The sequence below is a fragment of the Falco rusticolus genome, chromosome 4, assembly GCF_015220075.1.
Source record: "Falco rusticolus isolate bFalRus1 chromosome 4, bFalRus1.pri, whole genome shotgun sequence".
Lineage (NCBI taxonomy): Eukaryota > Metazoa > Chordata > Aves > Falconiformes > Falconidae > Falco > Falco rusticolus.
The window spans coordinates 98,708,456-98,724,712 of record NC_051190.1 but is presented as its reverse complement, the minus strand read 5'-3'; the positions used below and the strand labels follow the sequence as shown (position 1 = coordinate 98,724,712).

At 42.0% G+C, this 16,257-nt stretch overlaps 1 protein-coding gene across 5 annotated transcripts in view; it reads left to right on the top strand.

Moving 5' to 3' along the window:
- Nucleotides 1-16,257, top strand: part of FYCO1 (FYVE and coiled-coil domain autophagy adaptor 1) — a 52,953-nt gene that overhangs the window by 6,252 nt on the left and 30,444 nt on the right. For 4 of the 5 annotated variants that reach the window (XM_037385522.1, XM_037385526.1, XM_037385524.1 and 1 more), the window contains exons 2-8: nt 3,306-3,490; nt 5,027-5,133; nt 6,415-6,540; nt 10,291-10,397; nt 11,300-11,443; nt 12,813-12,906; nt 13,317-15,947. In XM_037385522.1, coding sequence (XP_037241419.1) covers nt 3,436-3,490; nt 5,027-5,133; nt 6,415-6,540; nt 10,291-10,397; nt 11,300-11,443; nt 12,813-12,906; nt 13,317-15,947 — 3,264 coding nt within the window. In that variant the 5' untranslated portion in view covers nt 3,306-3,435. The remainder of the gene's footprint in view (nt 1-3,305; nt 3,491-5,026; nt 5,134-6,414; nt 6,541-10,290; nt 10,398-11,299; nt 11,444-12,812; nt 12,907-13,316; nt 15,948-16,257) is intronic. The other variant, XM_037385527.1, reaches the window with a different exon arrangement.

Below are 16,257 nucleotides of genomic sequence, written 5' to 3'. Positions count from 1 at the left end.
CACAAAGAGAAATTTTTTGAAATGAGGTTAAAAGTAGGTCATTGTAGCTACTCCACTAACCAATTTAATTACAGTCATTAAATTTTGTTTACTGTTTTGTAGGTGTCTCACTCCCCTTCAGGTAAATCTTTTCTTTCCTGTGTTTCCTTTCTGCTTCTGTCTTTAATCTCCAGGATATCCTCCTCTGTAAAGAAGATTGTCACCCCCACACTAGTACTTAGGCCAGCAGGAAAGGGAGCAAGCAGCCAGCTTCAGACATCAGCAGGCATGACCCAAGCGTGCGAGGAGGGACTGATGACATGCCCTGTCTTGCCCTCTCTGCTGTACTCTGTGCCAGGTCCTTAGTGCAACTGCACTGATGTCATTGTTGCTCTGCAGTTTTGTGCAAGTTAATGCCATTGGCCGTAGTCAAATGCTATTATATAAGAGGTAATGATGCACATCTAAAAAGCTTTTGACCCACAGCAGGTCGTTTGTGCCTGACCCATGTATCATGCTGTTTTCACACAGGAAATATTTACAGGTGTACACAATAGAATAGGAAATGCTGGAGGAACAGCGTTGTGCTCTAAAGAATTCTGGGCAAAATACTCTGTGATCAGGAAGGACTAGATAAGATGTTTACAGAAGCTCTTCCTATTTTGAAACCTTGGGAAACCAGTTAAGGTACATTTTCAGCTTTCTTTGCTAGAGGAAGTGAGAGCTCTGCACCTTTCTGTGGTATGGACCGGGTCTTCTAAGAACACCTCTGGAAGGACCACAGTTTTGCAGAGCAGGAGGCTGGTAGAAGAAATTTCAGCACGTTCTCCAAAGTGCAATAGACCAGGTAGAAAGATCCCCTTCACCTCTGGGAAGAGAAGGGAGTAAATGTGTAGCTCATGGGCAGGAGCTGGTGCAAGGAAGGGTGAAGCTGTGAGACCTTGCTCCCTGTACTGGTGAGGGGGGTGACTGGGAGCAGACAGAGGAGTGGGCTGTGCAGCTACGTGCCTCCACCTGAGTTGTGGTCTCAGTTCAGGGTTCCTGCATTCTGTCTATGAGATCCTGACAGGAATAAAGATGCATGTCTTGGGCTGCTTTGGCACAACAGGATCAACTCATGGGGAACACACTGCCTTCCCTTGCAGTGGGCCGCTGAACTTTGTGTACACAGTAGTTATTTATATGTGACTTCTGGGCAAACACACTAACTTACGCAGTTCTAGTGGGGCTGGGACAACTCTAAATCACCTTAGACCTCCCACAGTAAATATCCCTTTGGGCAGTCTGCTGGGAATTAGCACTTGACAAGGTCCCATGCTGCGCCTGTCTGCTGTAGGATGCCTAATGTCCTGCTCCCCTGCAGGCTGTTGCAAAATAAGGGCTCAGCTCCCAGCTGCCTTCTTTTCCAGGCTCTCTGCGTGTGACTGCAGTTGGCCTATTGACTGTTAGCCCAGCATGCCTCCTGCATAGTCTTTGTGCCTCTGGAGCCTTGAATTGGAACTTGTTCTGGCCTTTGGGAAGGATGGGCAGGATTGCCTTTTTGGTCCTTGCTCTTTTCCTCCTTTGTGTGAGGAGGAGCATTTGGTTCGGCTGCAAGGTTTGGCATTCCATTGCTCACACTGAACAGTCTGCTCACTTAAGCTCCTTTCTGTCCAAACTGAACAGATAAGGCTGATATTACTATGCATTCTTGGTAAAGGAAACATTGACTCACTGGGTTTGTTATTGCTATTTTTCGTTGGTATCCAAACCCAGCAAGTTGCCAGGAAGTGTGGTACCTCATATGATCACTCAGTAGAATCAAGATAGGAATCTTGGGTATGTAATATTGTTGATTCAGGGTAAAAAATCATGTTTGGCACCACAAAAGGTCAGCTGGTCTGTGCTGTGCTGGCCTTCTCTCCCTGAAGCAACACAGTTATGGTAGGGATTTTGCAGGCCAGGGCTCTTCCGCAGACAGCACATGGTCCACGTGATGTTTGTGTCGTAACGTAATGACTGCCATCAAAATGTGGAAATAAAAACTAGCAGGTAACAAAACTCAAGAGAAACACACTAGTAAGCCTAGTTTCAGCGTTTTCTTTATCCTTACCATGGTTCTATCTCTATGGCTTTGTTAGGGTTTGCTTTGTTTCAAAAAGAAGAGGGTATGGAATCATATCAGGACCATTTCCAAACAGTTCCTTGATACATAGGGTAGAAGGATGGTCTGTTTGATTCATTCAGACACCTACTTTAGCTGTGCGAATTTAAGAGTTGTTTAGACTGAAAGAAAGAAAAGAGAAAGGAGATATAATAATTTGACCTAATCACATCTGTATTTCAAAAGATTGTAAGATTTTAATTACAACTTAATTTCAATATAGTTCAGTTTGAATGATAACAAAAGCACAGAAATGTAACAGCAAATTTTCTGAAGAGTCAGTACTTTGGGTGTTGTGCTTGCTTGAAAATCTGGCTGTACCATCTTAGGGTGAATTCTGAACAACCTTTGAACAGGATGCTTAGTAAGTTCCCTATGCAGTTTCTATGTGGCTTTTTTTGAATGATCGTTCCCAGGTTAGTGTTTGAAAGTTTGGGTCCCCTTTACATTAATTTTAATTAATTCATTTTAATGAAGGAAAGATTTTCTACAAGTGTTAGGTATAAGTCACTTGTCATTATTCTAAGCGAGGGAGGTGGTGCATGGTATATTTATCCAGCCAGGGATGGTGTAACAGAGCTTAAAATAAAGTGGTGTCCTCTTACATGTATTGGGAACAGTGGATTCTGAGGAGGGCATAAGAGGTGTTTCTCATGCTAAAAGCAGTCTCCAGTACTAAATCTTTTAGTAGCTCTTATGAGTTAAAAATATGCTCCGATGCCAGAGAATCAAACACACATCGTTTTTTGACTCCTTGGCCTGTGGCTAGCCTGTGTTTTGAAAATCCCCCTGAAATGGAAAAGTTGTATCTTTTTACGCTGCATCCTGTAGGGAAAATCTGGCAAAGGGTTTTGGGAGGGAAAGCCCTGTGTCATCAGAACCTCTGTCAGGGTCAAAGGAGAATTGCATGAAATGCCAGCCTGAGCTGCGCTGTAAGACTAACTGTGTTGTAACTCCAGGAAGAGAAAATTGCTCTCTATGGTTTGCTCAGTAGCTTTGAGAGATGTAACTGAAGAAATAACTGAAATGGAAAGTGAAATCTAGAAGGAAATATAAAGGAGGTTGCTGGAAAAGAGTTGTCCTTATGGGAATTCATTACTAAACAGGATCTAAAATGCCAAAGCACCTCTCTTCTGCCCATTTGAGATGTTAAAGACTTTCCTTTTATTTTTGACTTACACAGAATTGCAGGTGTCACGGAGAAGAATAATCTTCATCAGCCCAATGGTCATCAAGGATATGAACTCTGCTGTTTTTATCTAGATGGATGAAAAGGTTGACAGCCCAGAAGGGGAGCTCCTTTGGTTTTCAAGATGGCAGCAACTAGTGGTGAAAGCCAGCTGCAGCGGATTATCAGAGACCTGCAAGGTACAGTGCCAGGCTGACAGATTCATCCTGGAGGCTGGACCGTGTCCTCTGTATTTTAGAAAACAGGGACTAGGAGTTGTGTTTTCAGTTATGTAACACTTTTCTGCAGCAATTAAAACAACATAGTCCAAGGTGTGTGATGTGCTCAATAGAGATGTGACTGATTTTTTTTGGCGAAGATGTGCTGTACATTCTACAGGATCCTAAATTCTTAAATCCTGCAAATTTAAACATACAAGATGAGAAATAAGTTTTACAATTTAAAAAAAAAAAAGTGCCTTTGGGGTGTGCGTTGTGAGCTAGGACTTTGATGGCATAAAGAGAGAGAGCTATGCTATTAAAAGACTTCATGTGAGATAAGAAGGCCTGGGTTTTAGACCCTTGCTTGATGGGAAGCTGGTGTGGAGTTGCTGATAATGTGGAAGGGGAAAAAACAGGAGACCAAACCAAACTGGGAGTGGAGACCCAGAGGAAAAGTGCCAGAGAATTGGATCAGCTGTCATTGCTGCAGAACATGTTTTCTGGGCACCTAGCTTGTCCTCCACTAGCAGTAGCCAACCTTATTTTCCACAGCTCTGTTGCAGTCAAAATTGGCAGCAGATTCATAACCATTTTTCTGCTCTGCCTCTGTCCTAATCAGCCCTATACCAAGATCCAGGTTTTTTCCTTTTAATCTTTATTAAATATAAGGTACCATATGCACCAAAGCTGGGAATCTGGATCTTCCTGTGATATAAAAAAGGAGATCTACATGCCTTCTAACAAGAAGAGATTTTAATTTGCAAGTGGGACTGGGAGCTAAGGCTCACTCAGGCACCGGAAAGAAGTACAAAACCAAGTGAAAAGCAGGCTCAAAATCAGTAATTTCTGATGCTGAGTGTATTTACTCTTTTGGGTCAGTGTGTCCAGGGAGACAACAGAGTTTGCTTTGACTTGAGATTTTCTCACCCACTGTGGGTGTAGGTTTTAGGGAAGAGGAGTTGCTGTGTTCTTATTTCAATATAAATTATTTTTTCCATTTGTGTTTGTAACTGGCACAAACTGAACCTTCCTGAATAAAGCAGGGAGAAGATAAATGTGCTGACTGAATGACTGTTCTCGTGTTACTGATCCTCTTTAGCAGATTACATGCTTTGTCCTTTCTAATCAGAATTCTGTTTGTTCTGTGGCAATACCTTAACATGCACATGAGAGAGCAAAAAGTTATTTCTCTTTCCTCTGCTGAAGAACCAGTTAGCAGTTGTCTGTTAAACAAGTTTTGCTAAGCATCAGAAGGAAGTTTTGCTCTTTTTAAGAACAAGAAATAGTCCATACAACAGACTGACATAGCTTGAGCTCTGGGTTTTTTTAATAGGTGGTCTTAAATTGCAAGCATCTCAGTAAGGTTTCTGCACTGTCATTAAGACATTTCAACTGAAAGAAGCATGAATACACATGCATAATGCCCAGGCAGAACCCTCATTTATTTAGTTGTTTATGGCTTCAGTGCTATATATCTCTTGCATTAGTTAACCATTTTGGTGTCTTTTTTTAAAGATGCAGTGATTGAATTAAGTAAAGAATTTAAAGAAGGAGGGGAACCGATCACAGATGACAGTGTCAACTTGCAAAAATTCTCCTACAAGCTTGAGTACCTTCTTCAGGTAAAATGTGACGTGTCTCATTTGTAATCCACCATCAAAAGTAGGCCTCTTTTTCTCTGATTGCCTCTTCAGTATGCAGGGTTTAACTCAAATAATCATAAATATCCAATTAAGTCTCTTCCCCTTGCCCCCAAGTAAGTGAACTGAAGTGTGTGCGGCTTATTATACGTACTTCAAATAAAGTAAATAAATGTAAGCAAAAGGCAATGCTGACAGTTTGGTTGAAGAATGTGAGGCATTCTTTTATTGATCTGAAAGATTTGAGCTTGATTTTAAAGGTATATTCTGATAAATTAACTTGGAAAAACAGCTAATAAGTTCCTGGCAACATTTTAATGCAAAATAAATACTAGTAAGCTGTTCATGGTGCAAATGTACTGGTGTGAGGAACTTACAGAATTTTTAGCAATTTCACTTGGAAATTCATTTTAATTGTATAGAAGGTTTACTGCCAAAGGCTGATATTTAATCTGGAGTGGTAATTTTTGTCTGTCCTCAAAATTTAAGTCAGGGGTCCTCAAACTTTTTAACCAGGGGGGCGGCACGCGGATGAAGTGGCAGGCAGTCATCTGCGGCTGCTTGGTTTCCCCCCCCAAACCCTGGCGGGGGGGTCTGTAAATACCGGGGGCCGGATTGAGGACCCTGGGGGGCCGTATCCGGCCTGCGGGCCGTAGTTTGAGGACCCCTGATTTAAGTAATTCAATTTTCATAGTCTTGTGTCTACACATACTGTAATCACATCAGTGATCGCAACAACGAGTGCTAATCTAGCCTTAATCTAGGCAAGGGAGTTTTAATTGGGTTGCAGAGGCTTCAGCAGAAGCTGGAGAATCCTTTGGGATTTGAAAGGTCCAAGCTGCAGTCCATGCCCTCCCTGCGTTGTTGCTCTGAAACTTATTTAGGTAGAGCAGGTTTTCCTGGTACCTGCCTGTGTGTTATTGGCCACACTTGGTTGCAGATCTCTCAGCAACTGGGTGTTAGTTTGTTGCTCTTGAACAGCGCTGAATCTCTTGCAAGCCTTTGTTTCAGCAGTTTTGAATGGATGTCTGTATTTTAACTAGACCCAGAACATTATTATCTGTTACTGTCTGTAAAGTAGCTTTTGTAGCTGCTGGATTGCATCAGTGCAGTACAATGTCTCTTTCCTTTGTGAATACATTGGCTAAAACTAAGAGTAATGAAAGCACGTGTTACTGGGAAAGGAACAGAATTCCAAGTAGCTATATATAAGTATATTTATATTTAAGTTTTGCTTATTGCATTTTGTTTTCCTTTTTTAAGTTTGACCAGAAAGAAAAAAACACATTGTTGGGGAACAGAAAAGACTACTGGGATTATTTCTGTGACTGTCTGGCAAAAGTCAAAGGAGCTAATGATGGAATCCGCTTTGTCAAGTCTATTACAGAAGTAAGTAGATCAGTTAAGCGTCATAATTATGTGGTTAATGTTTTGGTGTGTCTTTTCAAAGTGCAGCAGAAACCACTTTTACACTGCTTTTTTGCAGTGTAATTTTGGGAATTTTTATTTTTCTCATGTAAAGTATAAAAATACAAGGTTACTCTTTTTACTATGGCACTAAATTATATAGGATTAGATAGCCTGCCTCTTGCTTATTTTGAAGACCACTTACACAAGTGAGTGGTCCCGTTTGTCTCTGGTTGTGCTTTGCCTTTTGATAAAGTTTGTGCCATTTTCTCTAAAAAGGAATGAAAAATCAAGGCAAGGGTAGAGCCTGCCATCTGTAGCACAGCTTACAGCAGGACTTGGCTCTAAGTGTAAGAGGAAAGATTCACCATATTTGACATTTCTTAAGACTTTTTCACCTGGTCAGTAGAGCTGAGGAGGACTCACTGAGAGCAGAATTTCATCTTCTGTCTCAACTTTGTTCCTCCATGTCAAATAGCATGATGTAATGGCTCGAGATGGTTGTCATTATTCCCTTGGGTGAGCTGTCATGAACAGGACAAAAAGCTTTATTAGATACAGTCGTAAAAGCTTAATCTTGTAACAGCCATGTTATGTCTTCAGCTCAATGAGTGGGTGAAATAAGTACTGTGAGAAGCTTTCTGTGCTGATCCTGTCTGAGTCTTTAGAATTGTCTGAAGAAGAGCTTCTTTCCCTGCGGGTAAAAGAGGCAGTGGCGTGGTGGTGCTGGCCAGCATTGTCCTGATACTCAGTTCTGTATCTGTGAGCAGTGCTAACGTGTATTGGCAAGTTAACAATTTACACCAGATTTCCCTATTCTCTTAGCAATTCCTCCACAGCCACTCTAGGTAATGTTGGTTTGAGTCAGCTGAAAGAGAGCCATGATACTCTAGCAGGGGCAGGCTCTGTGTTTCCTACCTCATTTTCTTCTCTCAGCAACTTAAGCAATATTGAATTTTGCTGTTCCAAGGTGAACAAGCAAAGGAAGGGCTCCAGCTTGTTTTACCACTGGGAAAGGAAAGAGGAGAGCTGTAGAAATTGGGTTTGACTATCGTACTACTTCCAGAAAGACTGGAGAAGCACAGACAGTGACTGCTACTGCAGGGAAGGTCCCCTGACTGTAGATACTGGCCCCTAAATTCTCAGTAGCATTAGCCAATATGATTTCTCTGTAAAGGTGACTGCGTTGTAGCCTTCAACACTCTGTTGCCTATGGTATCACCTGTATATTACCACATGTAAAGGCTGCCCTGCTTTTTTCTCCTTCTTCAGTACCTATGGCTGTTTAATGGTTAGCATGATGTCAGAAATTATTGTTTGAAAGAAGGATATATTCTATTTCAGTTTATGTGCAGCCATAGAGATTAGCTTGTGGAAGTTTTAACTTTATTAACTTGTGGTTTAGGAATATGAACTCTAAAAAAAATAAAATCAGTCAACCGTTTCAGATAACTGAGCTGGCAGACTCGGATCCAGGATTGAAATGACAGATGACAGAAAAGTGTTGGTTATTCCTCTTCATTACAGGTGGAAATCAGCAGCCGGTTTTTGAACCTGGCTGGACAGAACTATAAAGGCTTCCATATGTCATTTATTTGCTCACTGCGCGGTACTTGTTGACTTTCAAAGATAGAAGCAAACAAGGAAAGAAGAGTATTGGCAGTTGCTTTTAAGAATGGTCCAACATTTAACAGTATAATGCCTCCTCTTCTGCTTTACCTGCAGAGCTTCTAATATTAGGGTGCGTGATATGCTAGAGAGGTGGAGCAAGGAAGCAAACGGGAATACCATGGAAACTGCACATCTGTTAAATAAATAGAGAGCCTTGTACTTGATGACATTAGGTGAGCAGTGAGTTCTGGTAGTTCCCCTTGAAAAAGGTGATTACACTGAATACACAGCTTTCCAAGTCTTCACAGCCATACATTGGGCCTTAGCCACAGTGTTTGCAGTCAACACGGAAACACTGACAATACCAGACACTGCCTGCCTCCCTGAATTCTAGCAGGGCTCTAGCAGGAGGTGGCATAGGTTTGCTTCCTAGTCAAATAGTCTTTGGCTACTTGTAGCTGCATATATGTAAATATTTTTCTCCGCTTCTCATCATATACATTTGTTCTAGTACATCCGTGCTTAAAAAAGGCATTGTGATTTAAATTGATAAACCAATGGGAGTAAAGATAGGATTAATTCAGTGGCTTCTGGTGGGTTTTATTTTGACTGTTCTTAAGATATTCACTAAATATGCCTAGTTAGGAAAAACGTTTGTAAGCTTTGTGCACAGAGCAGGGATAGCATCTCTCTGAAGAAGTATTTGCACATCTACAGAGTGAATGAGGGTGAAAACCAGTTGGCAAATTAAATTTGCTGTTTCCGTGATACTTAGCCTTTGGGGACCATGTTATTTCATACTTTGTGTCCTATAGAATTAAAAAATAAAAAGCAGTAAAAGGTGTTGCTTCCTTTGCTCCACATTTCATCATTCCATGTATAAGGGACGTTTTTGCATATAGTGGATTACTGAGATAAACAAGGCACCTGTGTCTTAGTTTGGAATGGAAGCCCAGTAACAGCAAAACCAAGGAAACTGAAAGCTGAAGTATTACTCTCACTTCACCACAGTGGAATACTGATCAGAAGGAGGGGAAGCTTGTGTGGCCTTTGAGCCTTCTTTCACAGTAACTTTTCAAGCAAAACTTACAGTAACCTACTAACTTGTGCCTCAGCAGATCTAATATTTTCCTTGGCCTCCATTTTAAATCATGAATATATTTGGTTTGTTATGGTTAGATGTTTGGATGAACAGTTTAGTTGGGAGCATGTCTGGCTGGTGAGAAATTCTGTCATCATTTTAATTTTCCATTTCTAAACTGGTTACTGATTTTTATGGAAAGGAGAAATGTAGCAGTACTATTTAGTGTTTCACTATTTTGCAGGACAGCAGATAGTTCAAATGTAAAAGACAAAACAAAACATCAATTCCCCAAGTAAATAGCTATAGGAAAATTTAGTGCTGGGTTTTGTGATCCCCCTTATGTTGATTTAATAGCTGTCTTCATAAAAAGATCCATTAATTTCAGTCATGCAGCTGCTCTTGGTCTGAAGTAAGAATTAGATTTTTATCAACTTAATGGGTAAGTATTAAGTAAGACTTCTTGCATTGCCTGGGTTTACTGTGTCCATGAGGTTGTGTATTTGTATATGTGTAGATCTTTGTTTTGTGACTAGATCTGCCCTAAAGTTCTTCCAGCTGTCGCCAGACACATCTTAAGTAACCTAAGCTGTCACTTCTGGCTTCTGGGCACACTGAGATTTTGCCTCATATTGGGAATTGTACTTAGCATGGGCTGTACTCATGTGCCTGGTATATTAGATGATTCAGTGGTCCTGTGATGCCTTTTATATTATTTATTATATACATATAATAATATATATTATATTCTTGTTATTCTATTATATTTTTATTTTATTTATTTATATATTTTTAATACATTATTTATATAAAATGGACAACAGCCAACTGTAGATAAAATTTTTTTTGTTCAAAAAAGATTTCACCCAATGACAGTCTTGGGCGAAGGGTTCTCTCACTGGCAGTTCTTATGACTTCCTTTACACCTAGTGGCTTATTGTGAGGTTTTTTGTGTTGGTATGTAGACTGTTCTGCCATGTCTCTACATGATTGCAAATGGTATTTAGAATTTTATTGTTTGTGTGGTTTCTCCCTTCCAGCTACGAACATCTCTTGGAAAAGGAAGAGCATTTCTTCGTTACTCTCTGGTTCACCAAAGACTAGCAGACACCTTGCAGCAATGTTTTATGAACACCAAGGTGACCAGGTGAATAGCAAAGTACCTTGTCAACTAATGGGTGTTTGTTCAGTGTGATCAAACAACATCACCTAGTGGCTATTGAAAGAAATCGAAACCCTTCCAAATGGTTGGCTTAGAGAGCTGGTAATAGGATAGGAAGAATAATAGACCTTTTGGCTTGGGTCACTGCTTCATACCTCTCTTAGGCTGGTAAAGATTGAAAGTTGTTAGAGCTAAACGTCTGTGGAGTGGGTGGTACTGATGCTTCTGTATGTCAGTTTCAAAGGTGACATTTTTATAAGCATTGATGATCCTGGGTTTGATCTTCTGTACTGTACATCACAAGAGAGGATTAATTTGGGTATGTTGCGCAAAGCCCCAGGAAGCATTTGCATGTATCTCTTGATTGTCATGCAGAGGAACAGCTTGCCCCTAGCCAAGGAACACCAAAGATAGTTTGTAGTTGGTTGGAGGGGCACTGCTAGGGCATTTAGAAAAAGCCAACTATTTACACAGTGTACTTAACTCTGGTTGCTGCTTTCTGTTCCTCAATTTTGATGTATTAAGTGTGTGCTTTAGGTGTTTACTGTGTGGTTATCCAGTGTATGAATAGGTATAAATATTTTGTCTTGCCAGTGTTTTGCTCAAGCACAAAGCAAAAAATATTTTGTGCAGGGGCTCATCTAAAGGTATTATGGGGAATTCACTGAAGCTGTTTAATTTTCATTCACATCAAAAGGATGGGATATTGGTTGGTGGGTCTGGTTGTTTTCAGTTTGCATTTAGAATAACATATCATAGTTTTCCTGGGTTGGAGTGAATAATGATGTTGTGGGGGTTTTTTTGCAAGTGAAACTGCTTCTTCTTTTTTCCTTGTGAATGAGTATTACTTCTTTGTTTGTTTGTTTGTTTGTTTGTTTGTTTTGAAGTGACTGGTACTATGCAAGAAGTCCATTTCTGAATTCCAAAATGAGTTCTGACATTGTGGGTCAACTCTATGAGCTCACTGACGTTCAGTTTGACTTGGCATCAAGAGGCTATGATTTAGATGCTGCTTGGCCAGCATTTGCCAGGTAAGATAGAACCACTTCGTTGTTTTGGATTAACAGGACCATAAAATACCTGCCTGCTACAGAATCTGTAAAAGCTCTGCTTTTGAAGGTAGGAATACTTGTGTTACACCAGGTATACGCTTTCTCCATGTGATTAGTCTATGACCAAATTGGCCTTTTTTTTGCTTCAGTATACTGTGTACCAGAGATCAGAGTTGATGCTCTGTAATGGAGTACTTCCAGTAAGTGCAGTTTAGGCCCAAATCCCAAGCTATTTGTATTGAGTCTGGCTGAGCACCATAGCACCCCTCACAGTGCTGTGCTTGTATCGATACCTAGAAAGGTGGTGATAACACACCAGTGTTTTTTTTCCACTGCTGAGAAGTGCGGGCACAGCATCAAGGCTGTCTCTCCAACCTCACCCACCCATACCCATCCCAGCAGGCTGGTGATGGGCAAGGTCTTGGGAAGGGACACAGGCAGGACAGCTGACCCAAAGTGACCAAAGGGATATTCCATACCATATGACATCTGCTCAGATATAAAAGGTAAGAGAAAGGAGGAGGAAGGTGGGGGCATTCGTTATTTATGACATTTGTCTTCTGGAGCAACTGCTATGCGTACTGAAGCTCTGCTCCCTGGGAAATAGCCAAACATTGCTTGCTGATGGGAAGTAGAGAATAACATCTTTTGTTTTCCTTTGCTTCTGGACGCACATGACTTTTGCTATTGTTTCATTAAACTACCTTTGTCTTGACCCACAGGTGGTTTTTTCCATCCTATTTTCTCCCTCTGCTGCTCTGCTGAGGAGGAGAGTGATAGAGCAGCTTGGTGGGCACCTGGTGTCCAGCCAAGGTCAACTCACCACACTGTTCTTCACAGGCACAAGAAGAAATATTCTTAGCTCCTTCTGTTTTAAGAGCTGAGACATGTAGTGATTGAACAGCCAAGTGTGCTTCATTTGCAGCAATGATAGAGGTGGCAATACGCGGTCACTACAGTCTGATCCCACCTCAAAGCGGAAGGATTACAAAAGCCACTAGGTCTGACGCAGATCCATTCGTATCAGTGGGGGTTTTCTAGAACTCCATGCTGCCACCATCTGACTGAGCCGTCGCTACACGGCAATACAATTTCTTAGTGCAAAGCTGCATTGGTTCTTGTGGGTGTGGGAAGTCACAGCTACCGACCCCATAATCTTTTATAGGTGCCTTTGATATCCCTATTTTGTTTTCCATCAGCTGCAGTGGTTGTTGGCCCAGACACCAGGTGCAGTTATGTCTTTTTGTATGTGGTAGTTACAATTAGATAAATCTTGCATATCAGAGTAGAAACGCATATATGTATGTGCTTAGACTTCTCATATATTGTTTCTCTATGTGATCAACAGGAGGACACTGTCCTCGCTTGGATCTTCAGCATATTTATGGAAGCCCCCAAGTCGCAGTTCCAGCATGAGCAGTTTAGTGAGCAATTATTTGCAGGTAAGCAGGTTACAAATAAATGTTTATGTGGCATGGTAGATCTTTAATTAATGGCATAGTTCCAGAGAGCTTGGTAGTTTTATGGTGATTATGACTCTTGTAATGGTAAACTACAGAAAGAGACATTAATTAAAAGTACAGGGAATTGTCAGGTAGCTGATTCAACTGAACATGCAAATCCTGTAGAGGAAAACAAATACTCAGAAGACTGCTGCAGATAGATATGTTTTCATTTATCTTTTCTGAAAACAAGCCCCATTTCCTGTGAGTTGGTATTTTGTAGTGCTGTGGATGCAAGATGTAACGTCACTGTGCATTAAAAATCTGAACTTGCTCTCATTTGAGCACATAATTCAAATACCTGTTTAATACTTCTTAAACTTTCTGGTTTTCCCCTTCTGTTCATTTAGGCTCAAGAGTTTCCCTCCAGCCCTGATGCAAATAGCTCACTAAATGTTGAACACCTTGAGGGCTTTGAAGAGATGCGTGTAGAACTTGACCAGGCTGAGCTGAGGCAGAGGGAACTTCAGGATCGTATTCACCAGCTAGAAATGGAAAACCAGGAGCTCCAGGCAGCTGTCCGCCTGCAGAAAGAACAAGTACAGGTAGAAAAGGAGAAGAGCAATAACTACAGTGAGGAGAATTCCCGGCTGACAAAGATGATCACAGAGTTACAAAAGCAATGTGAGGTTTCACACTCCACTCAGAGCACTGTTCATGACCTGCAGAAGTGCCTGCAGTCACTGGAACTGAATGCAGTGGAGCAGCAGAAGGAATATTCAACAAAGCTGGAACAGCTTGTGACCAGCAAGGAAAACTGTGCCTCAAAACTGGAGGTGTTGAATCAGGAACTGGAGGCCTCTAGGGCTTTGGTTGCTATGAAGGATCTTTGCATCGATGAGCTCAGAGCCAAGCTGAGTGCCATAGAACAGAAGAAACTCAACCTCCTTTCAAAATTTGATGCTGCCTTGGAGGAAAAGGGACAGCAAGCAACAGCTCACTGTGACTCTGCCCTAGAGATAAGGGCTCTGTTAGAGAAGCTTCAGGAGACAGAAAAGGAAAAGGCAGATATGCAAAGACTCAATGATGAACATGTGTCTCAGCTGAAAGCAGCAAGGGAGGAGCTGCAGCTGAAAGAAGAGGCACAGAAGGAACTGGAATCCAGATACAATTGCCTCACTGCTGACTCCAAAGAAGAGAGTGAAAAGCTGCTTGGGAGCCTGGAAACCATGGCAAAGGAAATGGATGCACTTCAGAAGGCCCTGACCCTGAAAGGAAAGGAGATGGCTGAGCTCCAGACCCAGGTAATGGGGTTGCTGGCTCAGGTGGGGTCACTGGAAAAAAATCTTGAGGAAGCAAGGAAAGAAAAAGAGAAACTTGAGGAGGAGTATGGTAGGAGGGAAGGAGCACTGAAGCAGGAATCCCAGTCGCAAGCAGAGCAACTTGAACTACAGGAGGGTCGCTTAACAAAGGTGAGTCAGACTGTGCGTAGCCTTGAGGAGCAAAACCGGAAACTCTTGTCTGAGAAAGAGCATCTCAGCCAGAAAGTCAAAGAGCTGGAGGAGCAGACAGAACAGCAAAACTCTGCAGTGAGCGAAATGGATGAGGAGAGCAGGAAGCTGAAAGCGGAGAATGCGAATTTGCAGCAGTCCAAGAACAAGATGGAAGGGAAGCTGAAGAATTTGGAAGCTTCTAAAGCTTCCTTGGAAGCTGAGGTAGCCAGGCTGAGAGCCTCAGAGAAACAGCTTCAGAGTGAGATAGATGATGCCCTGGTGTCAGTTGATGAAAAAGAGAAGAAGCTCCGAGGCGAGAACAGACAGCTGGATGAAGATTTGCAGAATGCTAGGAGGCAAAGCCAAATTCTGGAGGAGAGATTAGAGGCTCTGCACTCAGACTATGAAGAACTAAAGCAAAAAGAGGAGACCACCAAGGAGTCTTATGCCTCACTTGAAGGACAGCTTAAGAGTGCCAAACAGCGTAGTTTACAAATGGAAAAAAGCTTAGGCGCCTTGAAGGAAAGCGAAGAGTGTCTCCAGTCACAGCTCACAGAGAAGGAGGTAGAACTGCAAGGCATGGAGAGCCAATGTGAGCAGCTAAGAGCAGAAGCTGAAAGACATAGGAAGAAAGCAGAGACTCTTGAGGTAGAAAAGCTCAGTGTTGAAAAGACATGCCTTCATCAGACAAAGCTTATTGAATCCCTCACGTCAGAAAAGGAATCAGTGGAAAAACACCAACTAGAGCAGGCAGCTTCTCTGGCAAAGGATGCAAAAGAACTGGCCTCCAGACTGACCATAACTGAAGAGCAGTTGGAGGTCAACCGAGGTGAAGTGTCTAGGTTGCAAGCAGAAGTCCTCAACCTGCAAGTCAAGCTTCAACAGACCGCTAATGAGAGCGAGCAGATGAGAGGTGAGCTGTCAATCACAGAGACTGTCTTGGGAGAGCAAAAGGCACTCGTCCAGCAGCTGACAGAGCAAATTGAGTCACTCAACAGAAACCACGTGCAAGAATTGGTGCAATGTAAAGAAAGAGAAGAAGTGCTGAAAAAAGAGCAGGAGACAGCAGCCCATCAAAAAGCTGAGATGGAAAATAATTTGCTGAACCTGAAGGAAGAGCTGTTCAAGGTTAAGCAGTACTTGGAAGCTGCTAGAATGGAAAACGAAGAAAACAAAGATCTCCTCCACAGGACCAACACAGACATGGCTGAACTTGGCATTCAGATTTGTGCCTTGACCTCTGAAAAGGTGGATGCAGAAGAACGCTTAGCCCAGGCCACAGAAAGGCTCAAAGAACTGCAAGAACAGGCAGCAGAGCAACAGGAGAAGCTGAAGCTCGACACCTCTAATCTCAGACAGGAGAACAAGAGCCTGCAAGAGAAATTAGACGAGGCTCAAATATGTGCTGCTGCTGTCCCAAATCTGCAATTGCAGCTGGAGACAGTAAAGAAACAGGCACAGAGTTTCCAAGAGACCAGCCAAGAAGAGCTGTCTGCAATAAAATTTCAAATGAGCACTGAGATTCTAAATTATCAGACAAAATTCAAGGTAAATTAATGTGATTATCATAGGTGAGGGAGTTGTACAGGATTTCCCCTGCTTTAGTGTCTGCTGAAGCAATTACTGCATGAAATCCTAAGGTTTGTGTTGGTCAGGCTCTGAGACTAGCACACAACTTAGCCTGGGAATCCAAAAATGTCTCTACACTCCTGACCTAGGTCTGTTGGAGGTAAAATAACACTTCACAGTTTTTTGGAAATGTATAGTGTGGCCATCTGAGCACACTGGAAAGGCCATGTGATATGGAAAAGCCAGCCAGCAATGGAGAGGTGATGATTTCCTATGTTGGCACTGAAAG